The 20,248-nt window shown below is 40.4% G+C and overlaps 1 protein-coding gene across 2 annotated transcripts in view; it reads right to left on the reverse strand.

The window, feature by feature from the left end:
* Window positions 1–20,248, reverse strand: part of DOCK1 (dedicator of cytokinesis 1) — a 296,429-nt gene that overhangs the window by 218,478 nt on the left and 57,703 nt on the right. For both annotated transcript variants that reach the window (XM_051617678.1, XM_051617677.1), the window contains exons 20-25: window positions 19,103–19,192; window positions 18,528–18,628; window positions 16,682–16,816; window positions 12,586–12,694; window positions 1,768–1,838; window positions 127–233 (exon numbers count right to left, since the gene is read on the reverse strand). In XM_051617678.1, coding sequence (XP_051473638.1) covers window positions 127–233; window positions 1,768–1,838; window positions 12,586–12,694; window positions 16,682–16,816; window positions 18,528–18,628; window positions 19,103–19,192 — 613 coding nt within the window. The remainder of the gene's footprint in view (window positions 1–126; window positions 234–1,767; window positions 1,839–12,585; window positions 12,695–16,681; window positions 16,817–18,527; window positions 18,629–19,102; window positions 19,193–20,248) is intronic.

Raw genomic sequence — 20,248 nt, forward strand, 5'->3', positions numbered from 1 at the left:
TATCTACATAACCTTAACTGCTTACAACCTCCACTGTGTTGGGCAGCAAGGACAAGCCTTGCACTTGCAGAGGGCTGGGGCCAAGGAGCAAGGTGGCAGTTGAATGGTTGCAGAGGTGCTGCTCACCATGCTGGGTGAAGAGGTCACTGTGAACGATCTCGATCAGGCAGTGGAGCTTCTGGACCGTCAGGCGGCTCACGGGCACGTTCAGGATGAACTCAGTGAAGAGCTTGCTAAGTACAAAGGAACAAAGAAAAATACAATCATCTCCAAAATACGTTAAAAAAAAAACTCCAGCAGCACAGAACAAGACCAATGACATACTTTGGGACAAAGTAATTTCTTCCCAGACACAGAAGAAAAGCTCAGGATTTCAAAGAAATGTCAATTGTCTTTAATGTGTCTTTTTGTGTCTTTTCTTCTGCCCTCTCCCTTTTATCTCAGCTTTACACTCTTTTCCCATGTTTTATTTATGGTTTTAGAGTTAACATTTCAGTTGTCTGTGTCACTGCCTCTTTACTTCAGTCATCACATACTAATAATGGAATACTACATGACCATACAAAGCCAAAAATTAAAAAGTGGTAGTTCATGTTAAAAGCTTTCACCAGCAAAAAAACCCACAAAAATTAACCAAAACAAAACCCACAAACACACATTTTAGGAGAATAAGGGACAATGATGCTCATCACCAGAGCTCCCATGTAATATAGATTTTTAAAAGACTTTTCCATCACCTTGCATTGCTTCCCAAAATCCTGGGGGTTTAGTTTTTCCTATTAAGCCTTCACTTCTAAGTATTATTCAATCAAATTAAATACTCTAAGTGACAGAAAAACTGACAGTCATGCTTGGAGTAAGAGAGGCCAAACCCTAGTATTTTTCTTTTCATAGAGTCTCAGAACTTGTGTTATCACAGATCAAAATTATGATTTAATCCAGAAACTCTTTACAAAGACTCTCCTTGGCCCACCAGAAGCAGGAGTGTACATGTAAAGTGCTTCCAGCACAGACAGGCAGCAGCTGCCAGCTTCCTCAGCCCACTGCCATCTTAGACTGAGGTTACTCTTACCTATTTTACTTCTGCTTGCTTTCTTTTTCCTCATTTTGATAAGCCAGAACACAGAAATAAAAAAAACAATATATAGAAGGATTTGTGCAGTCAAATTAGATTTAAACAGGAGTTTTTCCCAACTTAACACCTTGTAATAGCACTGAGAAAGAGAAACTGATTTTTTTCCTCTAAAAGTTTTTCAGAAACACTGGTTTTGATTTGGTTTCTTTATTTTTTCCCAAATATCTTCCTATTGCCCTATTTACTAACAACATCCCTGTGTTTATCAGCTACTGAGATGCTGATCCAGCAACAGGGTTCACTGACCAGTTAAGTCCAGTCAATTTGTACTCCAAAGAGAGAAGCAGCAAGTACAGAGCTTAAAAATTCTCATGTCTGTTGCCTCACCAGTAATTCTTGTTATCTTATTACATGATTGTACTCAACAAGATGGCAAAGTTTGTCAAGACACTTGTCACACCTTGATGTTGTGCATGTTACTTCAAAAACAGGTCGTTAGAATAGCCTTAAAAATGTGTGCAAGGAAAACAGATAATAAACCCAAAGTGATGAAGCAGTGCAGGTGATCCTATTTCACTGCCTCTGGATACATTTTTATATATGCATGTGTGTGGATGTATATATAAACATATGCAGGTAAAATAAAAGATCTAGATAAAGATCACAGAACACACATTCTTAACTTTACTCACCTAAGTTCTTTGGGATCAAATACTAATTTCACATCATTGACAATAGCTGGCAAATATTTAAGTGCTGCCCCCTAAAAAAAGAATAGAAGCAACAAATTAATAAGACTTAAGTTCATTTGATTTAACAGCTGAGGAAAGGTGGCCAGAAGAGATTCCCACAAGAGTGGGTTGCCTTGGCTTAACTATTTGTGGCTTCAGCAGAATCCCCCTTGCTTGCTCCAACATCATCTTTTTGGGGTCAATTACCTACACTGAAACTCAAGGAAAATGAAACATTTTGATTTAAGAGATTTAAAAGACAGAGGCAGGAAAGATTAGCAAACTGGGAAAACTGACAACTTAAACCAAAATGAGAGTTCCTTCCAGTATGTTTTAGAAACCTTTTGGTGTATCAGCACACAACACAAAACTAAGTCATGTTTCTCTAATAATTTTTTCCCTATCTCCTGTAGAGCTGGAGAGGCACTTTCTCTTCACCCTCCTCCTCAGCCATGCCCAAGATGTGAGGGTTTAATTTTCCCTCCACTAAAATGAAACAAAAAAGCACAATTGTCATTTGTCCCTGCAGCAAATTCTTGGTAGCCACTAATGGAACTACAGTTTTTCCAATGCCCCTTCAACTTGTTGTCACTCCATGTCAGAGCACAGAAGGAAAGGATTCAGAAGATACAGAGGTTTAATGTTTCAACTACTCGCAGTAATTTTAACTAATTTTAACTTTCTATTTCTTAGTAACCATTAGCAGTTATTTCTTTCTAGAGCAAACAATATCTTACAGGCATGGAGAGCAAAAATCTGCAGTTACAAATTACTGCCCAGCAATTAAAGGACACACTTTGGGTGAGACAATAGTAAGTGAACCTCTCCTAACACCACAGACAAAAATCACTTGGTCTACACAAACAGTCATTTCAAATCAGATAAAGCTGGGTAGTTTGTTTTTTTTTCTTCATTTGCAAATGGATTGAAATGCCCTGCTTCAAATAACAGAAGAGAAAATCTTCTACCTAAGTGCCCTAAGGCAAAAGTCTCTGGTTTTCATCTTAACCTCATTAGCTCATCCACAAGCAGTTTTTTTACTGAGGCTCCTCAAATTCCTGTGTACATTGAACACCAGACTAGGTAGGGAAAAATACACTATAATTGGAATATACACTACATCAGCCTGACTTACTTTATCTTTGCATTTCATTAGTAATACCAAATGGTTTGATTATAAATGTATTTTTGCCTCAAGAGGGGGAATGACTTATGGCCCATATGGGGCATTTCTGGTTTTGGGTTTAATGCTCAGCATTTGCAGCTTCCATCAACGAGAGGACCATGTGCTCCCTACCCTTTTCAATTAGGAGGAAAACAAGCCCTTATACTTCTCTTTTTTAATCAATTCTTTTCTAGTCTGAAGCCCGTGTGATTATACTACACAACTGCAAGGTCAGAGGCAGCCAAGGGACCACAAAACCCCGTTTGGCATCAGGCAACAGTAGGAAGAGCCACAGGGAACCAGCCTTGAGGAGCACAGCCTTGTAGGTAAACACAAAAGCCCTTGTCCATTTTCAGACACCTACACTTTCCTGCCACAACCCCAGCCATTTGAAATTGAATTCCACCACTCCTGAGTGGATGAGGCCAAGGGTTCGATTACAGTCACAAAGGACATCTTAGTTCAAGTTGCTAAGCAAAAAAGAGGGGGGGAAGTTCAGAATCCACTCTCAAATACTTCATCTTCCCAGCTAAAAATACAAGTACCATTAATGATTAATACCTACTATTTTAGAGCAAAGTTCAAGTATATTATACAGTATAATTATTTTAATTAAATCATTTGCATCTTTGGATAAGATTAGCAGAGGTATCAGCGATACAAAATGTGCCTTCTCTTGAATAATGTATGAAGCAGTTACTAATTTATCTATTTCTCAATAAAAATGCAGATTGAAGTTATTTTGGTGAAATCATTTAAGTAAGCATGCATCCATGTCCAAAAGCACCCATTTAGGCAATTCTTTTCTCTGGATTGTAAAGCACTATTGGATTCTGCAGGAATTGTAGAAGCTTTGCTACACCAGTGTCACATGTACATAAGGGGCTGAGAGTGACTGAAAATCACCCTGAAAATATCACCCATCCTGGAGAACACTGGGCTACAGCAGCTGAGCAACTATCTACATTTTAAAGAAGTTAAAATATCACATGATTAAACTTCAGTGCACACTGTGCTCATCTCCAAATCAGCTCATCCATTCCTCTGCAAGGTGAATACACACATTTCTTTTTCACAGAATATTCGTTATTACAGAAATCTTGCCAACAAAGAATGAAATGTCTAAGGGGAGACCTACAGCACAAGTTCAATACTCTCCTCAAATCTAGTCTCTCAAGGAAAACTGAGTAAATACTCAACATTTCCCACCAATATTCACTCAAACAATAACAATAAAAGATGTATTTCCACAGCACTGATCTTGTTGGTGTTCACTAGTCATTAAAAAAGCTGTGGTTTTTTTTTCACCTGCTGAAGCATCCACAGGAACAGAGGAAAACTGCTGGGGGAGGGAGGGGTGGAGTTTTGGATTTAAAACCCACCAACAGTCTCTGCTTCTACAGAATGAACTCTTCAGGAGGGAAAGAAACCTGCCCAATAACTTCAAGAAGCCAGGGCAGGACGTTTGCCAACCCTTGTTGACCACCGTTTAAAAAGCAAAGAGCGAAAGACATCAATGGGTGAGACACAAATTTCAGAGCTTTCCATTTCATAGTCCATTTAAACTGTCAAGCTGGATCATCAAACACTTCCACGTATGCTTAAAGGACTCCTTACATGCTCAAAAATCAAGCTCATAGCTGTAATTATGCAAATAGTCCCATTATGTGCACGCTTATGTGTTTTGATGGATGAGGACTCTAATGACCAGTTATAAACTGCTGCCATCGCTGTGTTTTTATTTGCTTATCATTCAAATGCATGTAGCAATAAATGTTTAGTAACACATACTAAAAAAAGAGCTTGCATTTTATATCTTGAATTAAAATTTCACACTGTGCTGGCACAATCTTTAAAATTCACACTTTAACGGTTTAAATGAAGCACAATCAGGTAAAACTATTTACAACATCAATTTAAAGCCTACAGTTGCAACAATTTTCAGCCATTTAGACTTGACTTCATGGACAAACCACTGAAAGTTTAGTATATTAATATTTAAAGGAAATTAAGGAAGTCTATTTCCCCATTTCCAATCTCAGCTGACTCCATTATATGACACTGCATGATCATACAAGCAGGCTCTGCAGCCCCGTGATGAAATCTGCATCTGTGTAATCCAGAGGTCTACTGAAATAACTTGCTGCTGATATTAACTCCTGAGAAAGAACAGCTCTCACTGTAGATTTGATCCTATTAGAAGCTGCAGCTGAAAGTAGATATTTTGTTAGCAGTAGCACAACTGCAATGCTGGTTATTCCCAGGATACTGGAATACGTAAGTGAGGAATATTAAATTCAGCAGATAAAAAAACCTGCTCTCATCTTCTCACAGAACACCAGGAAAAAACAAATTAGCAATTTGGTTTTGGTTTTGTTTGTTGTTGGGTTTTTTTCCCCACTGAAAGCATTAGATTACTTTCTCCTCCTGATCAGCACTCGACAAAGGCTCAAATTCCTCATTTCTGCAAGAAGCACTTGGCAAACTAAGCCAGAATCTTCATCTCACAGTTACACTGTGATGCCTATTACACCTGAAAATTCAAAACAGCATTAGGGAAAACACAACAGAGAAGAACTTTCATTCTCTGATTTTTACTCAAACAGGTTTATGCAATAATTGCCACGTGACCACATTAGATACACACCCAAGGCTGGAAATACCAGTCTCACATACGTAGTCAATAATTGCAGTTTCCAGCTAGGCTGCAATAAAAATGTTACTGCCCAAAAGGGCTTCTCTCTTTGTGGAAAACAACTGACAAATTATTACCACCTTTATCAAGCTACAAAATCATTCATGCTAAGTACTAGAAAGCACACAAATAAAAAAGCAAAGGGGAGGAATAAAAAGGAGAGAGAGCAGAAAGACGACAGCTCATCAAATGAATAATGGATATGTTTTCCCTGCTGCTGAGTTGAAGTTCCTTGTACACTCACTGTTACACTGACTGTCAGGGTGATTTTGGAATTTGTTGGTTTGGTTTTTTCCCGGGATGTGATTCACATGCCAACCAAGGACTGGCACGACACCAACACATGCATGTCAGCCCGTGAGCTTTCGCAAAGTACCTCTTGATATTATGTCTCATCCCTTTTTTCTTCCTCTCCTCTCCACACAAACCACACACACAAATGGGGTCACTTCCCCTTTATGGACATCCCATCTACATATAAAAGGTATCACAGCACAGCCAAAGGACACAGGTATGAAAAGAACCATTAACTGACACTCACTACATGACCCAGCTTTGTAAAGAGGTGGGTGCTGGTCTCTTCTCACAAGTAACTGGTGATAGAACAAGAGGGAATGGCCTCAAGCTGCACCAGGGGAGGTTTAGACTAGACATTAGGAAGAACTTCATCTCTGAAAGGCTTGTCAGACATTGGAACAGGCTGTTCAGGGAGGTGGTTGAGTCACCATCCCTGGATGTGTTTAAAAGCCATCTAGATGTGGCGCTTGGGGACATGGCTCAGGGCTGGACTTGGGAGAGTAGGGTTAATGGTTGGACTTGGTGATGCTTGAAGGTCTTTTCCAACCTAAGTGATTCTGTGACGCAGTTGAGAATACTGAGCAATTTCTTCCTTAATGCAACACAGAAATAAAAGCAGTCAATGGTAAAGGAAAACAAAGCAGCATGAAGTACAGCAAAGCAGTCTTGCAACAACAGAAAATACTTTTATCCCATTCTTGGGTTTACACTAACAAGAAATGTAAAAAATTAGTAACAAAAGTTTATTGACATTTAGGAAAAGTGCAATATTAACTCAAGTTTGCAAACATAATTTGTTCAAGCTAATGACAAGGTTTTTTTCAAAAATGCCTTCTGAAAAGCATACTACAGGTTTTGTCCGGGATTTAACTTCATCTCTTTGTATTACATCAAAGCAAAAATAATTCATTTAAAAATGTCATTTTCTGAAGTCATTCCTGTCAAACAGCATGCCTGGTCTTTTAAGCATAAACTCTTTGCCAAATACAATATATTCTCTAACTCTTTTCTTTGATGAAGCAATACATCTGCTTTTCCTAAATCAATTTGTCCATTATTTTAATGTTAATTTTCATCTTTTCTGTCATTCAACACAACACACCTGCCTTCTACACGCTCATTATCCTGGATCCATTCTATTCAACCCAGCAGCCCAGCTAAGGTAAGCCCAGTCAGCAGCTGGATGAAAATTTCTAGGAAAGCCTACATACTATTTTTTATTTCTACAGCACTCATTTGTACAAAATCTCAACTGAACCAGCTCCTCTGGCACAAAATTTCATGTTGAACAGCACAGAGCACGATCACAAGTGGTGTTGGGCTCTTCCAGAGATTGTTGTATTTGTGCCAGAGCAAGAACAGACTTTCCCATATAGGTTCTAAGAGACACAAACCTCAGTCTATGGTTGTATTTTGTTTCTCCACTAATTTAAAATAATGGTTATCAAGTACTTAACCTGTTGGAAAAGTCCTGCAGACTAATGCAGTCTCTTGCTTTCCTCCTCAGTACCTCAGCAGCTTGTAATGTGTTTTCTGTCTTAATTTAAATACTTCTCTGTGGCTTTAGCAATAAATGCTTAATATTAGCAGAAGAAGTAGGGTAGGGACACTGAGAAATACGCATCATGGGTTAAAAATCAAGAAGGTTTATTAAAAAGCCACACAGAAGAGAATTTGCATTAGCAAAATGTTATCATCTTCCACCACAGCCCTCTGTGGTCACATTACAGGATCATTTTATACACACACCTACTATCAAGATCACAAAGCAGGGAAAACTAACTGGGCTACCAGCCTTTCATTTTTCAGCCATCCTGAACAGCACTAGGAAGTCACACACAGCAGCAAACACTGGAGCAGAGAACCCTGCTGAGAAAAGTTCAGCTCCCCCACACAAACACAGCCCAAACCAGCCAGTCCTCATAAATTCCATGCAGCTGCTTCAACCGCCCTTGTTTCAAAGAGATGCAAGAATAAATTACTAGGAAACATTTGCATTTTTATCTAAAACTTGAAACATCATGCTAGGCTTCAGCTGAGCTCCTGCTTAAACACTAAAAGATTACAGAAATAATTAACATGCACCAATTAACAGAAAATAAGAATAAAACCAGGTGAAGTCACTACACTTATAACCACTAAAAATACGAGCACATAGAAAATGCTGCACACCTTAAAGAAGTTGTTCTTAAACTCAAGCTGATACTTGAAAAGCCAAGTTTAGTCTCTCTACTTCTCAAGCTGTTCCTGCAGCACAACCATTCATCACAAAGATTTGTTAGTAAGAGGATGACCAGAAACATTGGTCCGTTCAAATCACTGTTTGAATTTCCTTCTCCACTTGGGACAACTGCACACCTGCAAAAAACCAAAATCAAGTGTAAAGGTGTCCCTGGAATGCCTGCCTCTGAAGCAGTCAATACTGACACACAAAACCCCCTCACAATTATATTTAGTCAACTATAAAAAACCAAACTCTGCAGAGTTTTCAACACTGTGATTTATATCACACCAGCTTCTCAAATTCAAACCTATAGGATTGACTACTGCTGCCCTTATAGCCTAGGATAAAAGTGGTTTTTCTTCATTCTTACACCTTAACTGTTTTCATTGCAACATATTTGCCTTCAGTAAGTGATCCAAACGCTTGTAAAACTCTGCTCAAATTATGTTCCAAGAATCTATGGATTTTTATGCACTTATTGTAAATATACAACGTTGAAGCACTAAAATTTACATTTAAAATAACCTTTTAATAAGGCTTCTCGTTTGTTTTTACTTTGCAATAGCAAGAGCTCACAAAATGAAACAGACCTTTACACTCTGGGGAAAAAAACAAACAAACATTTTCTTTCCATGTATGTGCTAAACCAGCCCCTACAAACACCACCCTAAGGAGTAGGGGAGCAGTTCTGACCCCTCCTCTGAGGGGGGGGAGCAGTGATGAACAACCTTAAATCCTTGTACAACTCATACAGTTTTCTTTTGAGACAACTTTTTTCTTTCAAACGTAGCCAAACCTTTAAAAAAATTCTAATTTTAAAAAAGGGCCAATTTAAATGCAAATTATTAAGGAACTCAATACCTGAGCTACACTCAGAAACAGCTCATCAGCTTCCAGAAGGACATCAATATTTGAATAGATAAAGAGTAATTCTTGCTAAGAACATAAGGCTGCATTCACTCGCCCCCACAGTGTCAGCTTGAAGGCTACTCTCTTAACAGGGAGGCTGGGGAAAAAAATAAATAAATGAGTATAACCTGCCCAGAAAGGAAAGCTGCAAACATTTCAGAAACACTTTCCAGCAGCAGTTCTGCTTCCTGTTGATAAACTATCAAGACAGATTATAATTTTTGCAAGGAAAAACAGAAATATTCACATGTGTGAATTAAGCATCATGTTTAATGTGAAGCACCTTAATTTTCTATGTAGGTCTTTTCAACTTCTTATCTCTGCAAACAGACTTATTTTGTATACAGCTATTTAGCTTCCCCACTATATTAAAGACAGTAAGAGAAGCCTGAAACTGCTACAGCTAGATCTGCTGATCTTAACTGCACAACACAGGGACTTGGCAACTTGTCTGCTCGCCTTCATTAGTTTTCTACAAAACTTCATAGAATCCCAGACTGGTTTGGGTTGGAAGGCACCTTAAAGATCATCCAGTTCCAACTCCCCTGCACGGGAAGGGACACCTCCCACTAGATCAGGTTGCCCAAAGCCCATCCAACCTGGTCTTGAAGACCTCCAGGGATGGGACATCCACAACCTCCCTGGGCAACCTGTTCAAGGATCTCACCACCCTCACAGGAAAGAATTTTTCCCAATGTCCAACCTGAATCTTCCCTCTTTAAGCTTCAGACCATTACCAGCCTCAGCAGAGTATCCAGCAGCCACACTAAGGGCTTGTACAGCCCAGCTCGTGGGCTCCAGGAGATGCTATTTACACCTTCTGTGGTCCATTCCCCTCCTGGCTCCTCTAGTCTCCTTTAGAGGCTGCATCTCCACCCATCCCTTCAGAACATCTATGGACCTGGGGTCTCTCAATCTGCCCAACCACCTTCCGGGCCTGCTGGCCCTGTCTGCCTCCATAACCCCCTGTGACAGGAACCGGTAGGAATGAAAACTCCTTTTTTCACTGGTTTTAAATTAACCTCCTGCTGATGCCAGCGAGTCCACCCTATTCCTTCCACTGTGGGATTTGCTGCAGAAGAGTTCCACGGACAGCTCACCTGCCAGGAAGGGGCAGCATTCCCACTCTTGCTCCTCCATCTCTCTGTAGGTGTTTCCTGAGGTACAGAGACCAGAAGAACACCTGGCACACAAGGTACAGAGACACCAAGGCTAACAACAGAATGAAAGCCCTGCCATGTTCTCATTATCCCCCTGGCTGACACCCAACATCCTGTTGCTTCTTCCCCCGCCCCTGCAGGTGGAATCACTGACCTGGAGAGCTGCCAGCTATGACTCTGAGGTGTCTTCCTCAAGCTGCAACTGCCAGCCTGAAGGAAAGCCCCTTACAGGGATTACTCTTCCTGAGATGCTCTGCCTTACATTACCTTGCAGCTCACCTTTTAGTCCCCTCAGTTTCGTGTGGTCCCTCTGATGTTCCTCACCACTAACATGGTGAGTTAACTAACTACCAACTGCAGATCACTGATAAAGATGTCAAATCAAGCTTGTAATGTCATGTCCACTTTACACGGTTACAGACACCAGCCTGGGACTTCAACAGCTTTTTCAGGCAAGATTCACAGCAACCATGATCAATCTCTCAAAAATACCTCACATTTATCCATCTATTCAATAATTTCATTCTTTGTAATAGAACCATCCTCTTCTGGTTATTGAAAAAACCTGTAGTGCTTCAGTGGATATTTGAATATAGTAAGAGCAATCTCCCCAGCTGCAAAGAGCCAATACTAACAATTAGGTCTCCTAAAAGGTAAGCAATTAAGAGTCCACAGGAGATGAAAGCACTGAATGATGAATAACGAAAGGTTGTCAAGGCTTCTGGAAGGCATTCACAAGCACACTTCTCAGACAACCCCACTCTGGCTCATCTGTCAGTGTTTCACCTGCCAGATCACTGCAGGGACAGGGACTCAAATGCAGACAGTAGATGTGCTCTACACACGTCTGCAGAGACCTAAAGGGAAAACAATACACAGCCTAGGACAGACACTGCTGCAGTGTCATCTCTCTCCCCTTTGCTAGGAAGCTTGTCTTCTCGTACCTCAGGTGAAGGCAGCCAAATCTATTTTTCATTTGTTTTTCAAAGCATAAACTGTTGGAAAAGAAAAAAAGCTCATGTTCATCTGCCTTCCTGAAGCAGGCCTTACAAGAGAGTCTAGGGAGAATAACTCTTACATTCCATCCTCGTAATCTGAGCACATCCTATTTGTAAAACACCAGATAACACACACTGAGTCACTGACTCTAACTCACTCATTTCCATTCAGGATACATGCCTTGTCAGTCGAATGAAAATACAGCTTTCTTGAAACATGTAATATCCCTATTTTGTTATCAGATGACACAGCCTCGATCTCACTGCCTAAAATATTCAAACTCAGCAGCTTTATCCCCATTATCTATTTTTGCTGTGTGCTCACATGCCATTACCAGCCTCAGACCTGCATGCAAGCTACAAATGACCCATGTCTTCGACCAAGCAACCTCCTGCACTAGCACAGCACTTTGCCAATGCCTTCATTTTTGCCTCCCAGTTGCTATAAAGTCTCCTCTGCTGCTCAACCACTGCACATCTGAGCAGGAGCAACCAGAGTGCCAAGCTATTCCCAAAATCAACCCCAATTCTTACCCTATTTCTGGTTATCATCCCTCAACTGCTTCAGCATGGCAATGCCAAGTTACATTCTTTTATAAATTCTACTGGGAACCACAAGGGGAACTTCAAAGTGTAGCTTTATCAAAGGTGTTTTTATGACAGTTGTTGTACCTTTCCATGGTGAGAGATTCACCAACAGGACATGAGACTGATACTGGCACGTTGACCTCAGACTCCCCTGGATACAGAAACCTACCCACCAGTCCTATAAGTGAGTGGTTCTGCTCTGTGTTATCAACACATTTGCTCATTTGCTCCCAGTTCCACGAGCCAACCACCACCACCCAAAGTACATACTGTTTCAAAGGGACAAAGAAGGGTGTGAAGTGGAGTCTGCTGGCTGGCTGTCTACTGATCTACCATGAAAAATATGTCCTAGGGCTGGAGATACTATACTGAAGATCCTGAACAGCTGAGGACAAATATGAATATAAAAATGCATACTATGAGGATCTACATTGTCATCAACATCTTATAGATAATGGCTTAAAAAAACCCCTAATACTAAGGTTACACAAGTTAAATAAGCCAGATGGCATTTAACCCTTAAGCTCTCTTTTTTTAAAAAAAAAAAAAATGAGGTATTTGCAGCAATTTAAGTAAATTTGTCTGAAGCACATTCTTAAGTTACAAACTAAAAGCACTAAGTATTAGCCATGTCTGATGTAAAATATGCTCTTGGGCACCAACAGAAACATGCACTTTGACTGCCTAGCTGCTGTTGAGGGATTCAAAGGTAGAGCCATGATGAAGACCTGTAAAGTACCTACCTTCACTATGACAGTTTGATCAGAGATGCTGCTCATCATCTCATTGATGGACTTAAAGAGCTGCAGCAGAGACTCCCTGAAGTCTGCTTCTCCTTTGTTTTCATAAAGTCTGAAAAAGAGTCAGGCTTCATAAGCACAATGCAACTAAAACGGAAGTATGTTTAAATACATTTAAAAAATATATATAATGTACAAATGGCAGATTGTAGTATGTTGCATTTACTTTAAGTTCAATGATTTTGACAAGTTTCTTCACTGACCCAAAAGTTTTCTTTCACAGGAATCCAAACACGAGGTAGACTGACCAGTCTGGCCCAGCAGGAACATCATATTTTTAGTTTAAAGCTTCCTATGTAAAATTCCAGATCCAGGACTGTTGTTTATGCCTTCAAGTCCCAGAGAATCCCTCAGCCATGACCCAATTCCATGTGCTCACACAGCAATTGAATAAAGTCTCTTCACCCTGCACAAGAGCCAGCAGATGTCTGGGAGGACCAATGCCAAGCAGCTCTCTGATCTGGAAGCCAGAAAGCATGCAGACAACTTGCCAGCAATCATTAAAATCTACCAGTGGCCTAAGGTGGGCGACCTTAAGCTCTGTGAAAGAAACAAAAAGCCCATCAAGTCATTATTTACTGAAAAAAACACCTTTTCTCTCCCATGGGAAAAGAGCACTAAAGTTAAAATCCATTTCACCTCTAATTTCTGGCTTGCTGACACTAAACTAGTTAAGGTTCAGTTTCCCATCCAGTCAGTAGCACTGCCGCAGAAGAATGACTAACCCCCAGCTGAAGCTGACAAGGCAGGTCCCTGTGCCTTCAGGAGACTCCTCAGAGCTGATCTGCTCACAGCAACCCCTCTCTCCCTGCCAGATGCCTTCAGCAGGATAAAAACTGCCCTGAGATACCTGAGCAACACCAGAAGTAAAAAACACGCAGCCAGGCTGAAAAACGTGGAACACTTGGTTGCATACAGCACAGGAATGAATGCCCCTGAAACAACCTTGACAATTTTAAGTGATCTCTGGTTCAGGTGTAGGATGAGACAGTTCTCATTATGGAATGGAAAGGGAGGAGGAAGAGGCCACCAGCTCCCCGTAAATCCCTCAAATGTTTTTCCCCCCTTTTGGTAATTTGTCTGACTCACCTACGTGGCTCCTCACAAAGGGCTGTTGCAAAAACACTCCTTGAACATCAGCTACACAGACTTAACGTGACCCAAACCAAGAAAAACAGGGATCAGTGCTTAAAGGAAGCCCAGGAGGGCTGACATCCAGGTTAAATATAAACAGGGGTGTTGCCTGTGAACATCAAATGGGAGGTTTTTCCCAGCTTAAACCCCAGGCTTATCCAGTAGGCTTTGACTGCCCCTAAGGATCTCATTTGATAGCAACTGGGCTTTCAAAGTCCTCCTTGACTCCACTAGCTCTGTCCCTGAGCTCACCTAAACACTTTGCACCAAGACCCATTACAGCAGCTCCCAGTAAGAGTTCAATTCCCCTCTCTTTTGGTCCATTTTCTTCTGGAATTAAACCCAGTAAGGTCTTGAATGTGGTCTGCAGAAAGAGCACCACACTGGAGAATCCCATACAAACAGCCACAGTATGATTTCCTCATGTTTTCAGATACCATGATGGACCACCTACTACAGAAGGGGCTTATCTTCTTAAGATAAACATGGAATTCAGAATGTTGCTGCTGCTTTATGCTGAAGCTAATGTGTATCACTCCTAATGCCATGTTCATAAGCCTTTGGGAGACACAGAGATTAAAAAAAAAGCTATTTAACCAGTACACAGGGGAAATGAATGCTAAAGAAAAAAAATAGTGTTATTTTGCTTTGCAAATGTCTATTCCTCTTTTAGGCTAAAACTGGGGGTTATGCAGGACAAATTACTTGTTAACTCCCAATTTCAATAATGGATTTCAGGGTCCCCCCGAACAGATTAGAGAGGGGAAACTAATAACAACATAAGGAGTAACTAAGCTTGACAGTCCCATAAATCAAACTGCTCCAGACGAAAGGCTTTGTGTTTCAAAAAGGAAATTGTAATAAACAAGTTATTCACAAATGTGTTTCTACTGTCAGTTGTTTATCCATTTATTTAATACACCTGATCGTGCCCAAAAACACTGCACCTATGAGAAAACTAGGATTACACCAAGCTCATCCTTCCAGCACTGCCTTCCAAACGTTAAGACTATTGTCACGCAACATAACCACTGGAATCATTTCTAAGTAAATCAAATACATGCATTTCTAAAGTTGACTTGTAATATTTTGCCTTTATAAACCTTGATATACAGAACAAACAGATTTGCCGCCAGGCTTTGACGAGATGAACTAGGCTCCTGCATATTGAACTACAACTGAAGCTTGCCTGCAATCACATTACTAAAATGCTCCACATTCAGTCCACTAGCATATTACTAAAGGTAAAAAAAAGCAGTATTTTTTAATAAAAGATTCTGCTTCCTCGTTGCAATTTCTCAGTAAAGCACTAACGATATTTCAGAAGGCTGCCACACTTGCTGCATTATAATCACTTCAAATCACACACCTCGGGCAGGATTTAAGTCTTTCAGTAGAACAAATCATGGTGTCATTCAGCATTCAGGAGCTTCCCTGATTAATCCCTTGTCATTGAGAGCTGTGTCTTCCCAAAGCTAAAGAACTGTGAATCAGTGCTTAACACGAGGAAATCCAACAGCCAATACTAGAGGGTCATATTACCTGTTAATCTAATCTGCAGCAAGAGATCATTTATTTTTTTTTTCTGTTTTAAAGTGATTTGTAGGACCTGCAACAGTCTAAGTGGCATTCAGTGTTTTATGAATCTCACAGCAAGAGTCCTACAGAAATAAATTACAATCTACAATTCAGACAAAAGGTTGGTGGAGGTGGTAACTTCAGAGCCCCCACATAAATCCCTTGTAATAAGGCTGTTATCATCGCTAACAAGAAGTAAAAGGATTGAATCTAAATGAAGACAAGTGATAAAACAAGTTGACGATGTACGTAATATTTCGTGTATCAATACAGCTCTGACTTCCAGATTAACTCAGAATTATTTATGCTTGACTCTATAGATGGAGGCCTTCTGCAGACAGCACTGGTGAGTCAGTCTGTGCAGTTCACCATGCAGGTGGTCAAGTAGGGAGCAGCCTCCAGCAGGCATAAAAAGAGCTTTTACAGAAACCTAAATGTTGCTCTTATCAAAAATAATACCACTCTTGAGGAGATTTCTGCATCCCTCTTTCCACCTTGCTCCCTGAAACCTGTGCAGGCTGCAGGGCCTGACACACTGACCAGCAGCAGCTTCTGCCTCGGACAGGAGAGGGGCCCAGGGAGCTCCAGGTTCTTGGGGTTTAACTCCAACGATAATTGTTGTTTTCTTTTAGGAGGCAGCATGTCAAAAAAGGTGCATCTCACACTCCTTTCCCCCCCCCCCCCCGCTCACTGTCCACCTGTTCTGACTCTTCCCACTCCATGTCTGGCCCACAAATAAACCCCTCCGCAAACCACAGCTTCTCCTCACACCCTGCAAGCACCACGCAAGGACAAACACCAAGTCTCCCATCCAGAAAACAAGCCCCTTTGCATTGGGGAAAAAATTCCATTACTTTCATCTTCCCAGACTTTTGCAGCCATTTAAGGAAAGCCACCAGCAAAGCCCAGCTCTGGATGGGGACAGGGACAGGGCTATAGAGCCACTCAGTACCTTCAACCTTTAACGGTCCAGTACCATGACTGAAAAGTTCCCTGAATAGTGGCAAGTTTTGTTTGTTCAGAGCTCTAAACTGTAGAAAGCTGCACCACATCATCATTTTAGCAGTGCACTGCTATGTAAAATACCCATCTCAGTTTGACACGGGTTTCTTCTGTTAACTGCTTTCTGTGCAGCTGGGTTCAAGATTAAGGAAATCTGCTCACTCTTGGGGAACAGCTGCCTCCCAAAATGAAATCTAGGAGCTAAAGATATTTCTAAAATAGTGCAATACTGAGCAAGTTTCACTTGTGGTGCTGTAATTGTGGCACTTCCTGAACATTCTTCTCAAGGGGAATCAGAGGAGGTTTCAGCATTCACCACACTTACTGATTGAACAGGATCCTGGACCGCACTATGAACTTGAAGATGTACTCCAAAGCTTTCATAGCTTTGAAGAGCTGATCAGTGATACCACACTTCTCAGCATTATCCACATACGTTTTTAAAACTTTAGTCAGTTTTCTGTTTGAAGACAAAAAAATACATACAAGTTAGAGGCAAACTCACAGAGGACAACTTCAATTTTGAAAGGTTTAAAGAAAGATTATGTGCCCAAGTAACATCGAGCAAGCTACAGAATTAATTATGCAACTAATAAACTCATTACGTTCTTGCTTTGGCAGTTAAGTAGCTGCAGCCTATTCTTGAGGGGAAAAAGGAAAAGCACAGAACATAACACCACTCAATACACAAGCAATACTGCAAAGACTTATTTTATGGTGGATATTTAAATATATTCAGATTTAAGCTATTATAATAACAACTACTAATAATAATCAAAATAAAAATGAAATACAAACTGTGCAAATTAGAATACATAAAATGGGAGTCTCCTCATTTAGCAAGGCTTCCCCTTTACACAGCCTTCCCATGGCTTCTGGGCCAGAACTTCTTTATCAAAAATGTATATAACACCCGTTGGAAATATTCTTATTCCCCATTTCAAATCTATCAAACTTGAAAGTGAAACAATTTTTAGAATAATACCATTTCACCTCCCTCCCTTCCCATGTATATCAATCACAATTTGAATGCAACTACAAGCAATCCCATTGCAGATCATCCTAGCTACACTGTGTTTTTCAACATTCACACTAAAAATAAATAGCACAACATTATGTAGCACTAAGAGGATATATTAAGACAACAGGTATCTTGATATATGTGCATTTCTTTTAACAGGAGTAACCTGCCTAAGAATTTCAAGTCATCACTTAGATATTGCCAACTGTTCTGCACTTAAACTTGAGTTCTGAAAGACAGGGAGGGGGCACAGATTTGTCATGCCCACAAGTCAACCCAGAATTCACATCTTCCAATATCCTCAAGCACCAGCCTGCTTCTGCTTCCCACATTTAAGGAAGGGAAGGATGTTCTCCCTGCCTGAAAGGAAAGGGCCCCCTTCAGCTCTCACTCACGAAGCCCATTGCTGAAGGATGCTTCATCCTTTACCCATCTCACGTGAAGGCTGCAAGAGTGGCTGTAACTCAGGGAAGTGACTGTAACATCAAAGCTGTCACTAAAGGCCTAACTCCTCACTGCTTCAAATCAATACTTCTCAAACATTTTCAGATCACGTAAGAGAGACTGTGTAACAGCAAAGTACACAGCAGGCTTCCTGCTTTGGATTTGTTTTCTTCCCAACACTATAAAGATATCCATTACATTTTTTTTTTCCTCCAACATTAATAGTCTGAGGCAGCAGCAAAGAACCAAACTGTCAAGAAATACTTAGGCAACAAGTATAATGGACATTTATTTTTTGTTATTCACTGCTTCTTCCCCAAAGTGACGGGAACTCAGATAAGACAGAGTAGAACAACAATTTAATTCACCAAACAAGATGTATTTGAAGCATCTTAAATGGCCATGATCCCCTTCTCAAGTATGAGTGAGAATTGCTTATGAATACTTGCCTTACAAAATAATTCTTGAAACAGTCAAATCATTCCCTTCCCTCAGTACAACAAAACCAAGGTGACTTCCTTGCAAGTGACTGAATGTTTCACTACTGTTAATTCAGGAGAGAACAACAGTCTAGCTCCAGTCAAGAACCTCCCATCCTCCCAGCTCTACAGGCAAATTCCTAATTAAGCCACATCAACAAGTAATTGAGTTACATTCTCTGGAAAAATGTACAAGTCATCAGAAAAAGTAATTTTTTTAAATTTACGTGTAGGCTAAAGTAGCACTGAAATGCTTCTTAATGTAGGTTTCCAAGACTGGATTGAAATGTTGGAATTTTCTGTCAGCAATGAGTCCAATGATAAATACCTGAAAAAACAACATAATTATTGCAATACACTCCAAAATCTTTAATAATTCACCCACTTCTATTTTCAGGTAAGATACATTAATACCATTAAAACCACAGATGTAGGCATTTGATTATCCTCCCAATATATCAATATTCTCCCCGTGAGGTGTGAAAACCTCTTGTTCATAATTAAGTTTTCTGTTCCAAGCAGAAACTTTGTTTCTGTCCTAAATTCTGCTCTTCATACACTAAAATGACTGGACTTGATGGCTACCAGCTTTTCTGGGAGGATGGCAGGATGTAATCCAGTCCTCTTTTGATCAAGGCCATCTAAAATGTCATATATAATAAATATCTTACATGCATTTTAAATTAAATAACAAATCACAGCTAATAAGATGTTTCATTAGTAATCTTCATTCTAGCTTTTACAGTTTATTTATTCATTGTTGCAGTGCCTACATTTCATTCAATCCACACTGCAAACTTACCAAAGCATCAAACACTAACGTGTCAAATGTCTCACTCTCCGAGTTCTCCATCATTATGTTAAAAAGTGCATCCAAGGTATCTTGAAGAAACTACAAATAAATACACAATTCATCACCTTTTACTGGAAAAATGAAATTCTGATGTAACGTGGGTTTCTACAGACATACTTGCTTGCATTTCTATATTTTACAAAGTAATGACATCTTAAAAGTTAGCTGAAAAAAGGAAAATGTAGCATCTTGGTTTTCAGCAAATTATCTTTTAGTTGATTATCTATGGATCCGTATCACTCAAATGGACAGAAGGTCAGAAATCACACTTGGTACACCTGAAGAGGGAGTTTCAGCTACTGTAGTGAATAAACAAAAAAACACATTTCCAAACTCAGCCTCAACAGTCAGTCAACGGGATCATGCAGCTTCTGAAAACTGGTGATTCAGAGCACAAACCAGACAAGCAACCCAGTCTCATGCCAGACAAATCAAGTCATCCTCTGTGGCTTTGAGCTGAGCAAAGTGCACAGCACACTGCTCTGCACACCTGCAGGAGCCCAGACCCACCACTTCCAAGGAGCACCTCCATGCAGGTGTGGGCAGCAGAGCACACAGCCCCCTGCCCCAGCCCCACACCTACAGCACTGGAGGAGAGGAAGAGTCTTCACCAGCCAGTTGGCTGGACACCCTGCTCTGCATAACACCAAAGTAAAAGCAGATTAGTGTAGGGGGCCCAAGTTAGGCAGAGGGACAAAAGCTGTTGTTTTATGCACGAATCATTACACTGTTTCCTCCCAGTGACAAGGAGCACGTGCACAGACCAGAGATACTCATCAACGTGTTCACTTTTATCAGCATGGGGTTCTGTGCCTGAGCATTATCTTCCACCAGATGACTCAAAAATGGGCTCCTCCAAGGATGAGTGAGAATGACCATGGCCTCAGATTGGGTTTTCTTTGGTTGAAACAGAAGGGGTTCAGCATGGATTGTTCCATAGCAAGTCTGTCTCAGATGAAGTAAAAATGGTTTTTGTCATGTAGATGAGACAAGGTACAACTGGGGAAGAATGTCTGAACAAACAGAAGGCACTGATTTCAAAGACTGCAATTACAAAACCAAAGTGATTATAGATACTAGTAATACAGGCCAGGC

This window comes from Apus apus, chromosome 4 (assembly GCF_020740795.1).
Source record: "Apus apus isolate bApuApu2 chromosome 4, bApuApu2.pri.cur, whole genome shotgun sequence".
Taxonomy (NCBI): Eukaryota; Metazoa; Chordata; class Aves; order Apodiformes; family Apodidae; genus Apus; species Apus apus.